The 18,559-nt window shown below is 38.5% G+C and overlaps 1 protein-coding gene across 7 annotated transcripts in view; it reads right to left on the reverse strand.

Annotated features, from left to right (window-relative positions):
- Window positions 1-835: 835 nt before the first annotated feature.
- Window positions 836-18,559, reverse strand: part of kcnma1a (potassium large conductance calcium-activated channel, subfamily M, alpha member 1a) — a 244,435-nt gene continuing 226,711 nt past the window's right edge. For 3 of the 7 annotated variants that reach the window (XM_036546463.1, XM_036546461.1, XM_036546467.1), the window contains 8 exons: window positions 17,176-17,289; window positions 15,951-16,034; window positions 14,472-14,602; window positions 10,306-10,500; window positions 8,583-8,701; window positions 7,912-8,133; window positions 4,795-4,823; window positions 836-3,507 (listed from right to left, as the gene is read on the reverse strand). In XM_036546463.1, coding sequence (XP_036402356.1) covers window positions 3,356-3,507; window positions 4,795-4,823; window positions 7,912-8,133; window positions 8,583-8,701; window positions 10,306-10,500; window positions 14,472-14,602; window positions 15,951-16,034; window positions 17,176-17,289 — 1,046 coding nt within the window. In that variant the 3' untranslated portion in view covers window positions 836-3,355. The remainder of the gene's footprint in view (window positions 3,508-4,794; window positions 4,824-7,911; window positions 8,134-8,582; window positions 8,702-10,305; window positions 10,501-14,471; window positions 14,603-15,950; window positions 16,035-17,175; window positions 17,290-18,559) is intronic. The other 4 variants (XM_036546466.1, XM_036546465.1, XM_036546464.1 and 1 more) reach the window with 3 other exon arrangements.

Here is an 18,559-nt window from a genome sequence, read left to right on the forward strand (position 1 = left end):
GACCTCCTGAGTCCACAGTTATTTTTCATGAAGATTCTCCCAGTACATCAAATGCAAATAACAGGTGAAAAAACCTCATGCTTGTCACCCTAGGAAGAAGCAAACTGATATCCTCATATTTGAATCTCAGATATTTGTGCGTGTGTGTTTTTTTTTCTGAGAACATTGTGATTCTTTGTCAATTAAATATTAGCCTGACAAATTAAGGGAACAAGTGTTGTTTTTGCTGACAGCAAAACAAAAAAGATATTGGAATGATATACAATGATATGTACCCATGGATTATGAGTAAATATGTGTCTGCATTGTTTTGTTTAAACTCTGATTGACTTAGTATTGCAAACTTCTGAAATATAGAGTCTTCCGAGAATAACAACTTCAATGGAACCATGCATATTGCTATGGTAATCCAGAGTAAAACGGCTAACAGTATGGAATGTAAACCCTTAAATATAAATTTCACAAGAAACATTCTAAAGTAATTCTTTCTTTAAATGCTCTATATCCTAGATTAAATAGGTGCTCCCCTAAGTATTTGTTTCTGTAATAAGCTATTTTGACATTGAATGACACCTGCCTTTGAGAAAACTTACTTATGTTGATGTGTCTTCCTTTTTAATGCAAATCCTGACCTTCATTACAGGAAAAGGATATGAAGTAAGTAAAGTGAGACAAAAGTGACAAAATAATCTTTATGTTTTTGATTTCTGAAGTAAAATAAATAAATGTCATTTTGAAATTTTTTCAGGCTATTTTATCAACAATCCAATTATACGTACATTATACGTTTTTTTTTTTTTTTTTAATAATGATTTTTAAAAAGTATACTTGCTAGTGTAACAACAACGTAATCACAATTCAAAACTTCACTCCAGAACAAAAGCTTATGAGGCAATGGTATGATAAGATTCATACCATCCCTGGTAGATGAACGTCGAAGCTGAGACAATTTTGCTTAAAAAAGTATGGTCTATAATGGGTAGAATTTACAGGACAAATTTATACAGATTCATATATGTGTATGTTTCCTCAGTGATGAAGACATTGTAATACATTTCTTTTGTCTATTTCTTATGGCTATTGCCTTAACCACTTATAAAATCTGGGATGCACTGATGCTCTGTTCGTATGCTTGCGACGCAATCAGGAGAGAACGGTACACCTGTATGCAAATGGAAATGTTTCAGTGTGCTACTCCATTAATGAGACCTAATTTAGGTCAAGCTTCCACAATGGAAAGGATTCAGTTCTACCCATATCATAAAGGAGAGGCAGCTGGCCTTCTTCATGTACATTTCTAAGTCTGTGTTAGTTTAGGGTTACACTCGTCAACATTTCTAATTATACCACGGTATATGTAATGCAACACTCATTCACAATTTATGTTTATTCCTGTTCACAGATGGAGAATTGGAGGGTTTACAAATACTCAGTTAATACAGCTGCAGAACTACTTCAAAGCAGCCCTAGACTGAGCACTCAAAGGAAACCAAATAGTTCTCTGTAGTTGTACTTGCAGCGATTTGATCAATTTTGGGGGAACCCTGTAACAAATACAGCATTATACAGCAAGTGCAGTGTGTAGTATATTTATGAAAGTCAGGGGAAGCAAAACAAACACCTGCAACCTACTTTAAGATCATATATTTGTCAATAGTAAGAGTGCATTCACTTGTTTTTATGTACTTTTTGGATATGATGCATTTAGCAACATGAAAATGTAAAAGGTGTTCCTAAGATGTATAAAAATAAGTACAAAAAGGAATTTCTGTTTGTATGGTTACACACGGTATGAACATGAGTTCAAAATGAATAAAATTTGAATTTTGTCTGAATATCGGAAAGTCTCTACTATACACCACTCACAACATCAAGATAAGATCACCAACAAGGGGGACTGGTTAATTGGAATGCCTATAGTTTCTGTCACTACCAGAATAATATAAATATTGCATTCCCCACTGGCTCACTGGTATCATGTTTTGGTTTCCAATACCATTACTCCATCTATGATTGAGCTTGTTTTTTAGAATGCTTATATTTATAAGGGCACAGCATCAGGATTGGCCATGGAGAACATCCAAGCACTCTACTGCCTCCATGCCAGTCCTATGTCAGGCAGTGGCTACAGCCAAAGGAGGATCCATGGATGCCCACTTTACGCAATATGTGGCATTCCCAAACCTTCAAATCGGCATCTGCAGACCATACACCTTATTTGAAAACATTTTAAGGTATTTCCCTTTATGCAGCTCAATCATAGTGTAGAGTATAGCATTGGCCTTTGGAAACTAGAGCAGGTCCAGAGGTACAGACCAATTGTTTGCCAGGGTCATCTGTTATGGTTTTAACTCGGCAAAGCCATCTGTTCCTGGGCTCCACGTCCAGGCATAAATAACAGCAAGATGCTCACAAAAAATCTGTGCTCTCAATATGTGCTCCAAAAAAAAATGTATAGAGAACACATATCTAAAAACACCTTGATGTATACCAGGGTAGGAAATGCACTGAATGCGAAATGCTAAATCAGAGCATGACGAAGACTTTCAATATTTGTATACAATACAAGGTTTCAAACCCTCACCATGTGTCTGTGAATCCAAACATCACTGCATTTCTATGAATGTCTGGGACAATAGTCATGAAATGATATCAAACAGAAGGAATGCAATCATTTATATTATTCAACTGTACACTCATAGCACACACTTGATTTCACAAACCTCTGATTCACTACCTTACCAATAAAGCCAGACTTTTCCCCATTCAAGTGAAAAAATAAAAAGTAGATATACTTTCCATGTCATATATTTTGAGTTACTGTATATAGTCAGTTCAAAAATAGTTTTCTTCAGTGCAAATAGTTAAAAGAAGTAGACATGGGATACGTATGACAGAGTACTTCTATGTCTGGCTGATATGACGTATTCTGTGAGACTCTTTGGGAAACGACTCTACAATGACCCTCATCCTCCACCAATGGCTGAATATGGAGTCTTGTCACATATAAAAGTGTACTATTGCAAAGAATTACAGGAAGTATTTATCTTAAAATAATTTCAAAAAGTGCTAGGGGCTGTACAATCCATATTTGATTGTCATTATATACATTTCTGTGTATACATGTGTAAATAAAATATCCAAAAGCATGGAAGTAAATTGAAAGTATACATATAAGAGGGTCCCCTCTAACTTCCTTACCATATTAACCCTTGATGTGATACAAATGAGGAGCAATGACTCGTCTTCATCACCATCGTCATCATCATCACCAGCATCAACATTATCATCATCTTCACGCTCACATTTCCAGGAGAATGTCTGGATATCCCTGATGTCATCAAGGGCCTGTGATTTAGCATTCATCTTCAACTTCTCTGATTGGTGGAATCAGGCTGCTTGTGGATTTATACTGATTGATTTGATTGGCCATGTGAGTGCTCATGGGCTTGATTTGAATGTTCCTTGGGTAGGCATTTTCTGGCTCATCTGTAAACCATTTCTTTTCTGTCCAATGGGAAGGCAAAATGCACAAAAACAGAGAAGGAAGAAAACATATTTATCAGTTTCATACTTTTACACACAGATCTGAAACCATGATCAAAGCATGTTTTGGGAGCTATTTCACTGACATTTAAGCATATAAGCACTGACATATGTATCTACCGATAATGTATACCTTTCACATGTTCTTTTTGTGTCAGCATTCTTATTTTACAGTACCAGAAGGGTTTTTCATGTGGAATTTTTCAGCACATTTCTATCTAACCTAAGTTTTCTCATCTAATTTATCTAGTTTCATTTTATGCTAGCGGTGCATACCTAGTGAAGCAAGTGGAATTTGAACAGCTATGATATACTGTGTGTGGTTGGTTTAAAAGCTTGTTTTGTGTACAGAATATGAACTGAAATGAAATGACCATTGATTGATTTCAGATTTTAGCATTAATATTTCGGTTCTTCTCGTCCATTGTGTCCCTTTGATGCATGATGTCCCTGCAGGCTGACTTGTGATACCCAGGTTACATTGCAATTTGGAACTGTAACCTTACAGCATCATGCCTTCCTTTTAGAGTGAAACATGCCAACAGGATGGACTTTTTTCCCTTCTTTTTTGGGGTGAAGTGGGATTAGGAGGGATGGTGGGGTTATCACACGACAGCACTTCCAGGTCATGCTTTGGGGAAAACAAGGGACACATTTATGCTTTACCTACAGATGGATTCAAATATTTTACAACAGGTCATGCTTCTATTTCTACGATTACAGTTATATATTGTACCCATGAAGTACCCTACACTAAACCCCACTGCTCTGAGAAGAATGAGACAAAAGATAACTTTGGACAAATAGGTGTGTGTTGTTTTGTCACGAAGGGAAAAGGAATCACACACACTTCTCACACACTGCAATTACCTTAGGCTAAACAAATGGAAACATGGACTTCAATGACAAGCTGAGCATATACAGAGGAAGGAAATGTATTTATGAATAAGGCAATCAAGGAAAACAACACTTCAAAACTTCAAATCATCAGATGGAATCAGATATAAAGGTAAAAAGCCAAATAAATATGATCAACCACATGCAACGTCATGGTGGTCTTGGACGTAGCAAGAATCAGGAGACAGCGACAGCCAATTTGCTTTCAGTTAGAAAGCAAAGAGAAAACTGAATGACTCAGAAAAAAAAGATATAGAAATGTTTCCCCTTTCATAACAGGTCTCCACAAGGACAGTTATGATTAAAACCCACAACAGTTGCTACGTCATGCATAATCATTGACTTTCGTACCTTGGCTCACTCTATTCATCCTTGTTGCACTTCAGAAAAAGAGGCAATCTAAGTAAGTTTTACAGTATTTAGGGCAAATGACACAAGGCAAACACAACCACTTACATGACTCTATCCTCTACTCAGCCCCTTCTATAAACCTTTTTATCACCGCTGTGCTGAAATAAAACACTATTATAAAATGTGCACCCTGTATTCATGTTTCAGATGTGAAACAGTTCAAGGCCATCAAACCAAAATGCCAAAGTGGTTCACCCTCTGTGATCACTAAATGCAAATGGCCAGTGATGACATGAACTACATTCAGCTACACTGAGCTTGACATTTCAGCATTCATTTGATTCTTTGTTCTTGCAAAGGAGATGTAGCATTAAAAATGCTGTCTTTAAATGACAAGCACTGGTACCGTTTGACATAAAGGAGCTCAGAGGAGATTCAAATGATCTGTATCCTGAGACTCTAAAGCTCAGCTTTGTTAAAGGGGTTCATGAGATTGAAATGGTCTGTGATCTGATACTCTGAAGCTGAGCTGGTTAAAGGATGTCAGAGGAGATTAAAATACAATAATACAATACTCTGATGCTGGGCTTGGTACTGAGGTACTGAAATTGGAAAGAAATAAGAATAATTAAACTTCAACATATTCACCTGGCTTCAATTCTTCAAAAAATGAGCTATGATTAATTGCATTCTCTATCACGCTTCGCTGTCAAAATGTGAATATATATATATACATATATATATATATATATATATATATATATATATATATATATATATATATATATGTGTGTGTGTGTGTGTGTGTGTGTGTGTGTGTGTGTAGTAATAAAATTCAAGATAAACAAATTAATAAACTGGAAAGTTTTATGCATGGACATGCAATTATGACATATATATGTACATACAATAACAGACAGATGGGCATGTATAAACATAAATAAGTTCTCCTTAAATGTGTAAACAAGAATAATTGTTTCATTTGCAGGTTTTTGGTCTTGTCAGGAAATACTGGAACTAAATTATTTAAACCACTTATGCTACAGTACAAATCAGACATCATATACATGTACAAATATGCCCAGAGTGAGTACATATTAGTGCATATACATGCATTCAGGAACATCTACATGTCTCAGTAACAGAACAGACCAAGCCAACACACCTTTGATGAGTAGTAGTGTAAGTCATACAGATGATATTGTTTTGGTAGATGTGACTAGTTTTCATTCTTTTATATATTATTATAATATGTGTACATAAAAGGAAGCCTTTTAACTCAAACAGCTTCTCTCACCTGTATGTTTTGTAGTATTATTAAAGAGCTGATATGTGGATCTGTTTTGAAAATCTTGTCTTTGATGTACATAAAGTCAAATTCTTTTCAAAAGATAAATGGGACTAAGTGAACTTTAAATAAATTCCACTAACTGATATGTGGAAATAATTTTAGAAGAACATATGGCAGTTTGGTCCCTGCTCACTTAGCTATGCAAGTAGGCAATATTTTTAAAAAAGCAACACTTTAAGTGTAGGCTTGAGACGATATTCAGCTCATGATATGATACATTACAAAAAATGGAGTTCACAATAAGAAATTACAATAAAACTCCACTGAGACAAATGCTGATACAAAAGTGACAAATTTTCATTTTCTTTCCTTTATACATATAGCATATCAAAGCCATTCCAATATCCAGGTTTGATAAACTCTTTTTGTGCCATACTGCCTCTATAAAATGGATGTAAAGGTGAATGGAGGTTAGACACTTAGGTAGTAAAGAGAGACCAAATGTAACAACTTGTATTTATTACATGAAACTGCCAATTAAAGTAGTACATAGCTAGTAGTATATTGTTACAACACTATTGCTGTAATAACTTTCTTAATATTATCCAAGTAATGTTGCTGGATTTTCTGGCTAACCTTTAAATGAGGTAGCTAACAAGCAAGTTAACAATCTTTATTGCATATTAAGATTACACAGTGGAAGATCAATTACTTGCATACTACAAGCCTTATTAAATTTTTGAAAGACACTGCAAACACTTCTTTCATCAGTAACTTAACTTAGTGGTAGCTTAATGATGTTGAATGGATCAGTTATATTTATATTTATATCAGTATTTATTTTTGTTGATGCACTGGAAGATCAAAACAATTGTTACAACTTGAATGCAAACTGACCAGCAGTAACAATATAACAGAAGTTATAAAGTATTTTTGTCTTAGGGCTGCTGAGGAGCAATTGGACAGAACAAGTGAAGCAAGTAAAAATTCCACTAACATGATCTTTGAAAAAATGTATACTTCAATCTAGCCAGTTTTAATCTAAGTCATGTGGTACTGTGATTTGACACCATGTTCTCAGGGTTACAAAACATTGCATCATTTTTTCATTTTGCAAATTCCATATTACGATATTTTGTCTCAGGCCTACTCAACAGGTCTAATTATATACTAATTACTAAATAAAACTAAATACTAATTATATGGCAGTGAACTGTATATGCAGGATCATGTAAGACTTTCTGGCATCTCCATTTTACATTTTAGAGAATAAAATATTTGGTTAAGAAAATCTATCAATTTGTCTAGAAAATGAAGTGAAATGGGGTGCAAAAATACACAAAATTGAACTTAGCTGAAAGAATACTTTAACCAGGTTAATATTATCATAGTGGTTTGTAAACAAGCATCATATCTGATTCAACACAATGCTTAATGTGATTAATATGACTGTAAGAATAAATTTGGAAGTGAAGTGCATAGTAAGGCTTCTTCAGATGCAATATTGCTGCACAGCCCATGCTGCACATTACACAAAACTGCTTGTGTGCATATTTTGCAGTGCTATTGCTGCCTAGCTGTGAGGCCATGGGAAGGAGAATGAGACACCGATGACAAGGATGATCAATGCAATGTGTAAATAAGGGTTAGCGTTGCATGAAGATGGCAGTGGATTCAAACTCACAAACGTGATGCACTGCAGCACGCATACATACACATGCACACGACACAGGCCTCTTGCGGAAGAGGCAACCACAGGATGATGGCTGTCAGAAATGGTGTGCACACACGGGGGGGGGAGATTGGTGGGGGGCGCGGGCACGTACTTCTGTTTGTCCCTGGGGTCCCGTGCCTTGCTGCGGTTCTGCCGGTTGGTGGTGGGGATGGAGTGGACTGACGAGCTCTTTTTGCTGGAGGAGTGTGAGGAGTGTGAGGAGTGGGAGAGGTTGGTCCGTGACTGGCCAGCGTTGTGGTCAAACTGCATCAGGCAGAAGATCAGGTCTGTGGGGACCAGTTCGAACTCGTATGGTGGATTGGTGATGACATACCTATGACAAACAAAAGCAAAGCAACATTAAAGCACCAATGATGCACATGGACAGCAGCAGGACAGATTGCACAATTGGAATTATCAGCGAAGTGAAATCCAGAACTATAAATTACATCACTTTTTTGCTTTTATGTATTTGTGTGTGTGTGTGTGTGTGTGTGTGTATGTGTGAATATTCCTTAAAGCTGAGGCTGAGAATAAAATATTTTTTGTTTTTTTGTGATTTTATTTTTTACATTTTGTACTCAATTGTTGCGATACTTATTATACTTATTCTCACATATTCATTTAGTTTTCATAAATAATAAATCCTACACATTTAGGTAAGAGCTAAGTTTGCCTGAGAAAGAGGCAGTGTGTTCGTATGCACTTCTGCTGAGATGATGTGACTGCCCATAGGGGTTGGTGGTTGCAATGTTACCCAAAATGGGCAAAGGCTGAACTCACCGCTTGGTGCACTGGCTGGGGGTAGACAGGTGTGCGTCTCTTAGTCGGTAAATTCCAAAGCAAAGCATGTTATATGTTTTTAATGCTTTACAGAAGAGGTCACCATAGCAGCCACCATCCTGCAGAGTAAACACAGGTCGGTCATGAGGAGTATGAATATAAGCGTCTTTAACTGTACAGTTACAGCAACTCAGTGATGCTGCACTTGGCTCAAGCATAGCTAAAATGTTGCTCAAAAAAACAGAACCTTGTGCTACAAGTCCTGATCCATTGCCATTGTGCCACATAACGATAATCCTCAACACAGTATGAAATTATATTAAGGTCCATTAAGGAACCGATAATGGATGCTTTACTAAAATGCTGCTAACAGTAACTGCACTGCCTATCCTAAAGTAGCCATCCAGTAGCCATTGTTCACTCCTTACAAATGCAAACCAATTCAACTAGACTCCTCTCTACGTCCAAAGAGGCAAAGAGAATTGTTTTGCATGGATCAAATTTCCGAAATGTTCAACTTTAAGTCTGAAGTTAGGAATCTTGGGGTAATCCTAGACTCTGAGCTAAGTTTGAAATCACAGGTGAAATCCCTTACCAAAATCTCATTTTATCATCTTAGAAATATAGCAAAGAAAAAGATCATTTTTATCACTACCAATTGCAGAGAAAATAATGCATGCTTTCATCTCAACTAGACTGGACTACTGCAACTGCTTGTTTACTGGCCTCCCCAGCTATGTTATTGCAAAACTGCAGATCATTCAAAATGCAGACTATAAAATATAATCACATTACCCCGGTACTCAAATCCCTGCACTGACTTCCAGTTTCTTTTAGAATTGATTTTAAAATTTTACTCTTGGTTTTTAAGGCAAAACATGGGATGGCACCTGAATATATTCAAGACATGCTCATACTGTACCAACCAGAGAGGGCACTGCGATCATCTTCTGCTGGCCTACTCTGTGTTTTAAAACTAGAGGCCAGGCTGCTTTTAGTTTTTATGCCCCAAAACTGTGGAACACACTCTCACAGAATATCAGAGACTGTCTTTCAGTTTCAGCTTTTAAATTACGACTTAAATCTTACTTTTCTAAAAAGGCCTTTTATTGATTTTCATTTTATTTCTTTTGTTCCCGGTTTGTATTATTTCATTGTTTTTTTATTATCCTATTGCTTTTATTGTTTTATTGAGTTTTATAAGAATTTATGGATGGTGTATCCCTGTCTTATCTTGTGTCATCATTTTATTTATTTTTTTCCTTCTGTAAATCACTTTGTGTTACAGACATGTATGAAAAGTGCTATATAAATAAATAAATAAATAAAAATAATAACTAATGCTTCCAAGTGTTAAGTGATGTTTCTTGAGCATTTGTAAGTCATTTGTAAGAGGTAATTAATGTCTGCTTTAGGACATTCACTGCAAATGTTAATAACATTTGCAGTGAATGTAAAATGTAAAATGTAAAATGTAAATTAATATACGTGAATGAATGTAAATCATGTCAATGGTTTAAGGGAACTATAACCTGAGGTGGGCCAGTTAACACTGTGTAACATCACATATAATCACTGTATGTAAAGAAGGACAGAATTACAATGCAGCCCTCACTGCAGCATCCAAGCCATATCATAATGCCAGGGGTCATTCTCATGCAAACCACTGAAACCAGATAGGACGTTGCCACTCTAGGTTGCTGGGATGTGCACAGCCACTCACCCCCAGGTCAGCGAAGGGGCCATCGTAGAGGGCCAGCTGGGCCACGCGACACCGGTCCCTGTTGGCTAGTGTCTGGGGCGTGCTGTAGCCCCCCCGCAGGGCGTTCTCCTCCGCCAGCAGTGCCTCCAGCTCCGGCGTAGCGCCCCCTGTCACCAGTGTCCGGATCAGCGTCAGGATGTTGTCATTGAAGTAAGTCTGCAGAGATGAAGGGGGAGACGTAGTGAAATGCCATTAGAGTCGCAGCCCCAGACGCTGGCATATCCTGAGCACAGATGTTTAAACCCTGCTCTGTAACTTCATATGCTTTTCAGGTCGACGTGACTACACAACACAATCCCTCTTCCATTAGCCATCACCAGGGTTCTTCCACTACCATACATGAATGTTGTTGGTCCTGCTACATGATGGTAATTATTATTATTATTATTATTATTACTACTAATGGCAATGATAATTATTGCCACTGTTTTTGTTTGTTGTGAAATGGATGTTACAAATGTGTTTTGAAATGTTGATAAAAAATATTTAAAACAATTTAAATAAAAAAATATCTTTAAGACTGTACAATGTTCATTTGATTTGTTCTACTTTAAATGTATGGTTTGATTCTCCAAAACCTCCAAACCTGCTTAATGGTAATGGAGTATTTGGTGTCCATTTAACACCAAACATTTTTCAGTGTCATAAGGACACCTCTGCATGGAATCTTCTTGAGACAGCTGTGTCATAACCAGCTGAAAAGGACCTTCTTCCAGCCCTGTGCCTTTTGCAGGATGATGCTGATGACACATGATCCAAAGACATGTACGAAAAAGCAAGGCAGAAGTATTGTTTTGCTTATTCTGGCCTTGTGAATTTTGCAGGAGATATGTCCTCTAACGTCAGAAGTGTCCAAGAGGCTGGCATCAGCATACTGTTTGTGTCCTCTAATAACTCAGCAACAAAAACTCCATCTGGGCTCTTCTCTGTTCCAAACATACTAGTGAGGTAGTGAGGAGCCACATCTCAGACTCTCATGACTAGCTGCGATGTGAAATCCTTCAATATAACAGTTGAACCACCAATCCTGTGAAAGTTAATCAATTTTTTTTAGGGTGCAAATTTTGTCTCTAGTGTTCGCTGGTCTTTTTGCCCTGGTGTGAAACCATGAGACTGCAACTTGTTTGTAGTGTGCAGTGACAATTCTCTGGGAGGTAGAGGGAGTGCTGTGTGGTGTGAGGATGGATGATGTGTGTTAGAGAGCATTACCTTTACCCAGCAGTGAACACACCTGAAGGCTGCTTTGTTATAAGCTCAGTCAAATTGAAAGGTGACCAACCAAAGGAGAGATATTTTGGGGGGGGGGTTTCCACTATTTAAGACATTTTTTTTCCCCATTTTTCCTGTTCCTTTTCCTGTTCTTTTCCTGGTACGTGCCTTGAAGTTCCAACCTGCAACGCGAACTTCACTTTTGAGGGTACTATAGCTTACAGAACTGTCAGATCAATGTGACATTTCATTTGCTAACTTCTGCCAGCTGGTGAACTTACATTCTGTGTTAGTAAGGATGATGGCTTTAAAGTCCCCATCCTCTTCAATCCCTTCAATCCTGGTCTGAAAATCATAGTGTATTGGCCTTTGGTATGAATTGTTTCAAGTCATACTCATACTCAGATACTTCAAATTAATGAAATCAGTGAGGTTAAAATGTCTCACTGGTATTGTATCATGTGTGGTAAAAAGTCCTTTTCACTACAGAAAAATGGCCTAAAAATGCTTGTAAAATGAATAACATCAGCATTTAGCAGATGCTCTTACCTAGAGCGAATTACATAGGTTACAATGTTTTTACATTACCCATTTATACAGCTGGAAATTTACTGAGGCAGTTCTGGGTTAAGTAGCTTTCCAAAAGGTACAACAGCAGTGCCCCTGCAGGGAATCAACCTGGCAACCTTTTGGTTACAAGTCCCGCTCCTTGCCACAATACTACACTGCCGCCATACTGCAGGTATATTATGGCAGGAATAACAAAGCTAACAAAGCTTATCTTGTGGCATAAAATGACCAACAGAAACTGGAATAGTATTTACACCACTGAATAGATCTATAGCCATATGCCTACCAACAAAATCTAGAGGGATGGACTCTGACCACTGAACTGAGAATACATAGAACTGAATCTTTTTCACACTGTACTTAAGGTAGTATACCCATATAAGTTGAGAAAGTGCATAAATAGAAAAATTATTTGATATTGAAAATAAAGGTGTCAGGATGCAGTCACGGACTCAGACGCAGATCAGGGGAGTACAGGTTTCACTGGCTTTAACGAAACCACTGGGCAAACAGTAGCGGTACAGGCAGGGTCAAAACCAGAAAGACAGTCCAAAGCAAACACAAACCGGGAGCAGGGATCGGGAACGGGAACAGGCTGGGTCGGAACCGGGTGGTCAGTCAGATCAGGCGACCAAGGCAGGAGTGGCAGGCAGAGATGAGGTACAAAGACAGGCAGGGGTCAAAACAGAAACAGGAGCACGAAAAACAAGCAGGTACACAACAGGGAAAAACGATGGAACAAACTAGCAACAAGACAGAGACAAGCAGGGTATAAATAGGGCTGGGCTGATGAGGCGATGGGATGCAGGTGAGCAGGCAGGCAGGTGGAGGCGATCAGGTGATTAGGCGGGCGGGGACAGGGCAGAGAGCGGGGCAGGGCTGGAACACAAGGGAAAATAAAGGGAAAACAAGGGAAAACAAAAGCACACCACAGTGACAGACAGGGGGAACACAAAAACAAAAACAACAACTAGGGGGCTGAAGTACTGATGAAAGGAGTGTGCTGCCTTTTACATTTCTAATGCAGTATATCAGTTTTTATCAGTGTGGCACTATACTCCTTCCAGCAGTAACCAAATGGGGAAAAAGCAGGAAAGGACACATACACATGCATGCACTTACACACTGAATTCACTGTAAACCAATACATGCTCACATTAGCCAACTGGAAAAAATTCCACTCGTGTCCAGTGATGTTTCGCTGGCTAAATTGTGTTTGCAATGGTTGTGATATACATGCCCAATTTTCCCAAATAATTTGTATAGTGGCATAAAGTTATGTCCAAATATGGAGTCAGTCTGTTTATTTAACTTAGCGCAGTACTTTGTGCTGTGATAGCGCATGCTTTATGGCCTGATTGAGATACATGGTGGAGATGGTCAAACAAGCAGGATTTTTTGATGTTTCATCCAAGCCAGCTGTGCTTAATTATTTGACTATGTTTAACACTGACTGATGCCTGACTTGGCTCACGGCATTGCAGCCCAGCCTACTTGTCAATATTTCTGTTTGGCAGACTCGGTAGGAGTCCCTCCGTGAAACACCTGCCCTTCACTCATCCCCTCCAGACTGGAGTGCGTACACTTCAAAACAGCAGCTGTGCTCCTAGGGTTAGACTGCAATATATCAGAGGGTATCATCTCCACAAATAACACTTTTCATTCTGTGTGTGTTCTTTAAGCCACCTAATGTTAGTTGTGTCTGGGGGGACACAATTGTTTTACAATTATTTATCAGTAACTTAGTGCCACTGTCATTTTGTGTGCTCAGGGTTCATAGCAGTATTGAGAGTGGGAACTGTTTCACACACTTAAAAACAAGGTGCAGTCAATTCACTCCCTCCTGCAAAATAGCCTAGCTTCAGATCTTTTATTACTTTGCTTTCTGTGAAAGTAGGACTGTCAGAGCATGTTGTAATACCTCTGGACTTGACACCTTGAATATTATTCCACCTTCCCTAAAAGTGACCACCGGATACTATTACATATACTACTATGCTATGTAATGTATTTAAGGGTGTAGACCATGCTCAGTAAGGAATCCAGCACACTGATGAGCAACTAATGGTTGTACACATTCATGGTCATATAAAAGTACAGACTTTTACTGCGCTCATTAGTGAATCTTAATACAATGATTGTGAACACAGTCCCACATATTTGTGCTCATGTAAAGGTGTACTCTTTCTCAGCTAATTAGGCAATCTAAAACAATGACTGTAAACACAGTCCCACATTTTCACTGTCATGTATGAACATGTAAAATTAGACTGATTGTGTTCAATAAGAAACCTAACACGCTGACTGTGAACATGGCCCCACACACTCTCAGTAAGGTATCAACTTACTGCACTCATTAGTGAATCCAGCACGCTAACAGCGAAGGCAGTCCCACAGGCGAAGGGCTGCGTAAGGTACAGCTCTGTGTCGGGATCGTCGTCATCGTCTTGATCCAGGAACTGAACATTGGAATCGTTCACTGAGTATGTGAGACATGTAGTTAATAAGGACAGCCAGGACAGCAGTTGGCACTGTGCAACTTATCTGATCTATCACTACTATGGCTCCATGGATCTATGACTACTATGGATGCAACAACAGAAAGCGATCACACAAAAGGTGCCTAGTGTACAGTGAGCTTGTTTAACTCTCTCACTAGGATCATTGTGTTGAGGTTTGAGTGTATATGTGCTTACAAATTTCATTTCTGTGTTGACCAGAAGAAGAGCAGAAAAGCAAAACCTGTTTTACCTAGCTTTATGATTACCACAATTATAGTAATCCAAATGCTATCAAACACATTACTGAAAATATTTTAATCTATGATGCTTGTGAAAATTACAAGTTAGCCATTACATAACAATGTCAACTACATTCAGGCATTTTTGGGTCCATGCACAACCAGTTTAAATATCCAAAAGCAAAAAAAGTCCTTTTGGCATATCGTCAAATAGGCATCTCAAATAAATATTAAATATTTACCTTCGTAATGAAAAGTCATAAATCAAAAACATTATGATGTACTTTTTTTGTGTAACCAACCCAGATTAGTTGGTTACATAAAAACAAAAGGAAAAAAATGACCCCAAATATTTTGCAAAAATACCTTGATATTATTTCACCACTTAAGCAAATACATGAATCCTACTACTGTATACATAAATGGACTTGGTTCATTGTGCTAAACTAAGTGCAGTAACTACAATTTCACTTACTTTAGATACATAGTGGCTGATTTCAGAATTATTGATACTGTAAGAGGTATTATTTGTTCTTTTTATTATTTATTTTGTTCTGAACCACTAAAACACTGCAAAACAAAATGTCTGCTGCTTGAGCCTGATTTTTCCAGGAAGGCTGGACAGAATTTCTCAGATGCAGCTCTCAAGTGCATCACAACAGTATTTGTTCCACTATGTTTTGGAGATTAGCAAAATAAAACAAAATAAACTTAGAGGAAGATCTGATGTGGAGTTTTGGTATTTGAAAAAATGATCACTTCCCAGCTTTCCTAAGAGCTGTGGGGGGGGGAAAAGTGTCAGTCATGTTTGCAGGAAGCTGATGAAATGGGCCGAGGCCAACGGGATGACTGGTGAGCAGACGCTATGGAAACAGGCACAAGGACAAGATTGACGTGATCAAAGGCTGAGCGAGTCGCTGGGGGGGCAAAACAAGACAAGTTGATTTCAACTGAGAATAAAATAAAATAAGGTGTTCAAAGTGAATGCCATGGGATCAGGACTCTGCTGCAGCCAGATAAATCAAGAAAAGCCGATGGTGCGGAGAGTGGCGGCGCCATGGCAGCGCGAGACAAAGGGAGGGCTTACCAAGTTCTGTTATCATTTGAATGTTGGTTCCACTGTTTTTTTCCTGACTGAATGAAACCAAGGGTAGTAGTTTGCCTGGTTTGGCTAATGATGCAAAACAGTGTTGGGGAAATAATTATTCAAATGCACATAAGAAAGCATTCAGTCAGAAGAAGTAAGAACTGCTTAGGTGCAGAGTGGCATGGCATTACATTCCACATGCAGGACTGTACACCTCAATGTGGCTTTGCTCGCTGTGATTTTGGGATACTATATTCTTCAAAGAAGTCCCCAGAAATAGCTCTTGCTTTAACAATGTTTGCGGGCAAATAATTTCATGCATCCATGCCAGAGAAATCCTTTGAATTTTTTTCCATAATGATTTCATTTTTCATAAACTGTTGTTTACAGCTCTGGCCCTGAGAAAGCCTTCACCAGAACCTATGGTGAAGTGAATTTGAGTAGAATAATAACAAATTTAAGCAAGCCTTATGTTTTCCTTTTTCTTTAAGCAACCGCCAAACTCCGCCAATAAACAAATGGAAAAGATAACATTTGCTTAAATGTGTTACTTGGAGTTAAGGACCAGGCACACTGCAGCTACCTTGAACATAGACCTGCATTAAAATTAGCTGTGAGCTTGAATAATACACATAGGCTCAAGTTTATGGACTTAACCATGGACTAAAGACATTGACTGGACCGCAGTGCTCCGTAGAAGAAATCCCATTTTCCATCCCAGTTTTTAGAAGCCCTCGTGGTAGACTAACTGCTAATTGGGTCGGGGAGAGTTAGCGTGGTTGGTCTCCAGTGCTTTAAAGCCCCTTTAAAGTCCAAAATTTCATGAATTTCTGTACCATGAGAATAGAGGAGGAGTAGAGTCATGGTTATTAACAAACAGACCCACTTTGCTACTGTGGTTTGATGAGGCTACTGTTGTTCATCACAGTTGTATTTGTCGGCTATGTGTTGGTAATTTCACAAACACATACACATTTATTTAATTGAGACTTTGGAACAAAATATAGATATAGAATATATAGCTATAATTATATAATAATATGATATAAATATATTAGAAATAGAAATAGTATAAATATAATACATATAGGTATTGAAGACATATCTAATCTCTTTGAGAAAAATATTTATCATTAATTTATTCGAAAATGGAAGTGTTTTCCAGCAGCTTTCTTCTACAGATATAAATGTAGATTGGCATGGTTTTGCAATTGGTGCATCTTACCAAGCTCGGTGATGATGGGGATGTTGGATCCGGTGGTGACGGAGGCCTGTCGCACCAGGCCATGTACCGGGCTGTTATCTGGAGATGACCTGTCCATTCCAGGAGGCGTGAAACCTGAAGATGAGAACAAAGACCCCCGTGCCACCAACATCAACATGTAGGTCAGAATCAGAATCAGAATCAGAATTTCTTTATTGTCATTGTAACATGTACAATGAAATTTGAGTGCAATCCTCGACAGTGCAAAAGATCAGTAAAAAAGCTAGTAAAATAATCTATAAAAATAATTTAAAAGTAAGGCTATATAAAAAGTAAAAATGGCAGAACACAAGTAAAAAACACACAGAGATATCTACATTGAAAAATTGCACAGATCAGAAAGATTGCACAGATCCCTTGTTGCAGAGTGAAGAACCCTGAGCATTAACTGCACAGATCCCTTAGTGCACAGTGAACGTGAACATTATGTTTTGGCATTTAAAGCTTGTACAGCTGTGGGATAAAAACTGTTTTTGAGTCGGTTTGTCCTTGTCCTAATGGTTCTATACCATCTGCATGACGATAACAGCTCGAACAGAGAGTGACCGGGGTGGGATGTGTCCTTTATGATGTTATGGGCTCTCTTGAGGCAGCGGGAACTGTGTAGGTCCTCCAGAGTGGGAGAGTGGGAGAGTGGGAGAGTGGGAGAGTGGGAGAGTGGGAGAGTGGGGGGAGGGGTGGGGGGGCTCCAGCCTGGTGTACTCACAACTACGGAGCACTGCAGTCAGGTCAATACGACAGACATCCAGCCATGCACCTCACCCTTTCTGAGAAGGATTCCACTTCATCACTCATTGCAAAATGAAGTGGTCTTGATTATTTATTTTATCACCAGTTGGTAAGTAAGTGGACAAATGCAATATTATTGTAAACTGTAGTTAGCATGTATGATGGTATAACATTTCATAGGGCCTTCATATTGCTACCATCCAGATTAGGTGACACCTAAATGTGGAGGGAGGCTGGGAGCAGGAGGGAAAAGCCCACCTCTCACTACAGGCTGGAAAAGCAGACAATCCTGTGTAACCACTGGAGGACAGTAACTCCAGGCCTCTGATGACTAGAGCTGCTGGCGATGACATACACTGGCAACTCAGTGAGCTCCCCACCTGAGAGTAGCTTGGCCATTATATATAACTACTTATCCATGCACTGTACTGCAATTTCCCAGTTTCCCAGAATGGAGACAACTGTAGAACTTTGTATGTGTCTGAAGATTGGGGGGGGGGGGGGGCAGTGATCATTCAGATGCATGTGTAGATATTGCAATATGGATATTTGACTTTAAGAGGTCAGCCAAGACAAATTTAGCATTTGTATCCCTTCAGTCAAATACTCAACATAT

Source organism: Megalops cyprinoides, chromosome 15 (assembly GCF_013368585.1).
Source record: "Megalops cyprinoides isolate fMegCyp1 chromosome 15, fMegCyp1.pri, whole genome shotgun sequence".
NCBI lineage: Eukaryota > Metazoa > Chordata > Actinopteri > Elopiformes > Megalopidae > Megalops > Megalops cyprinoides.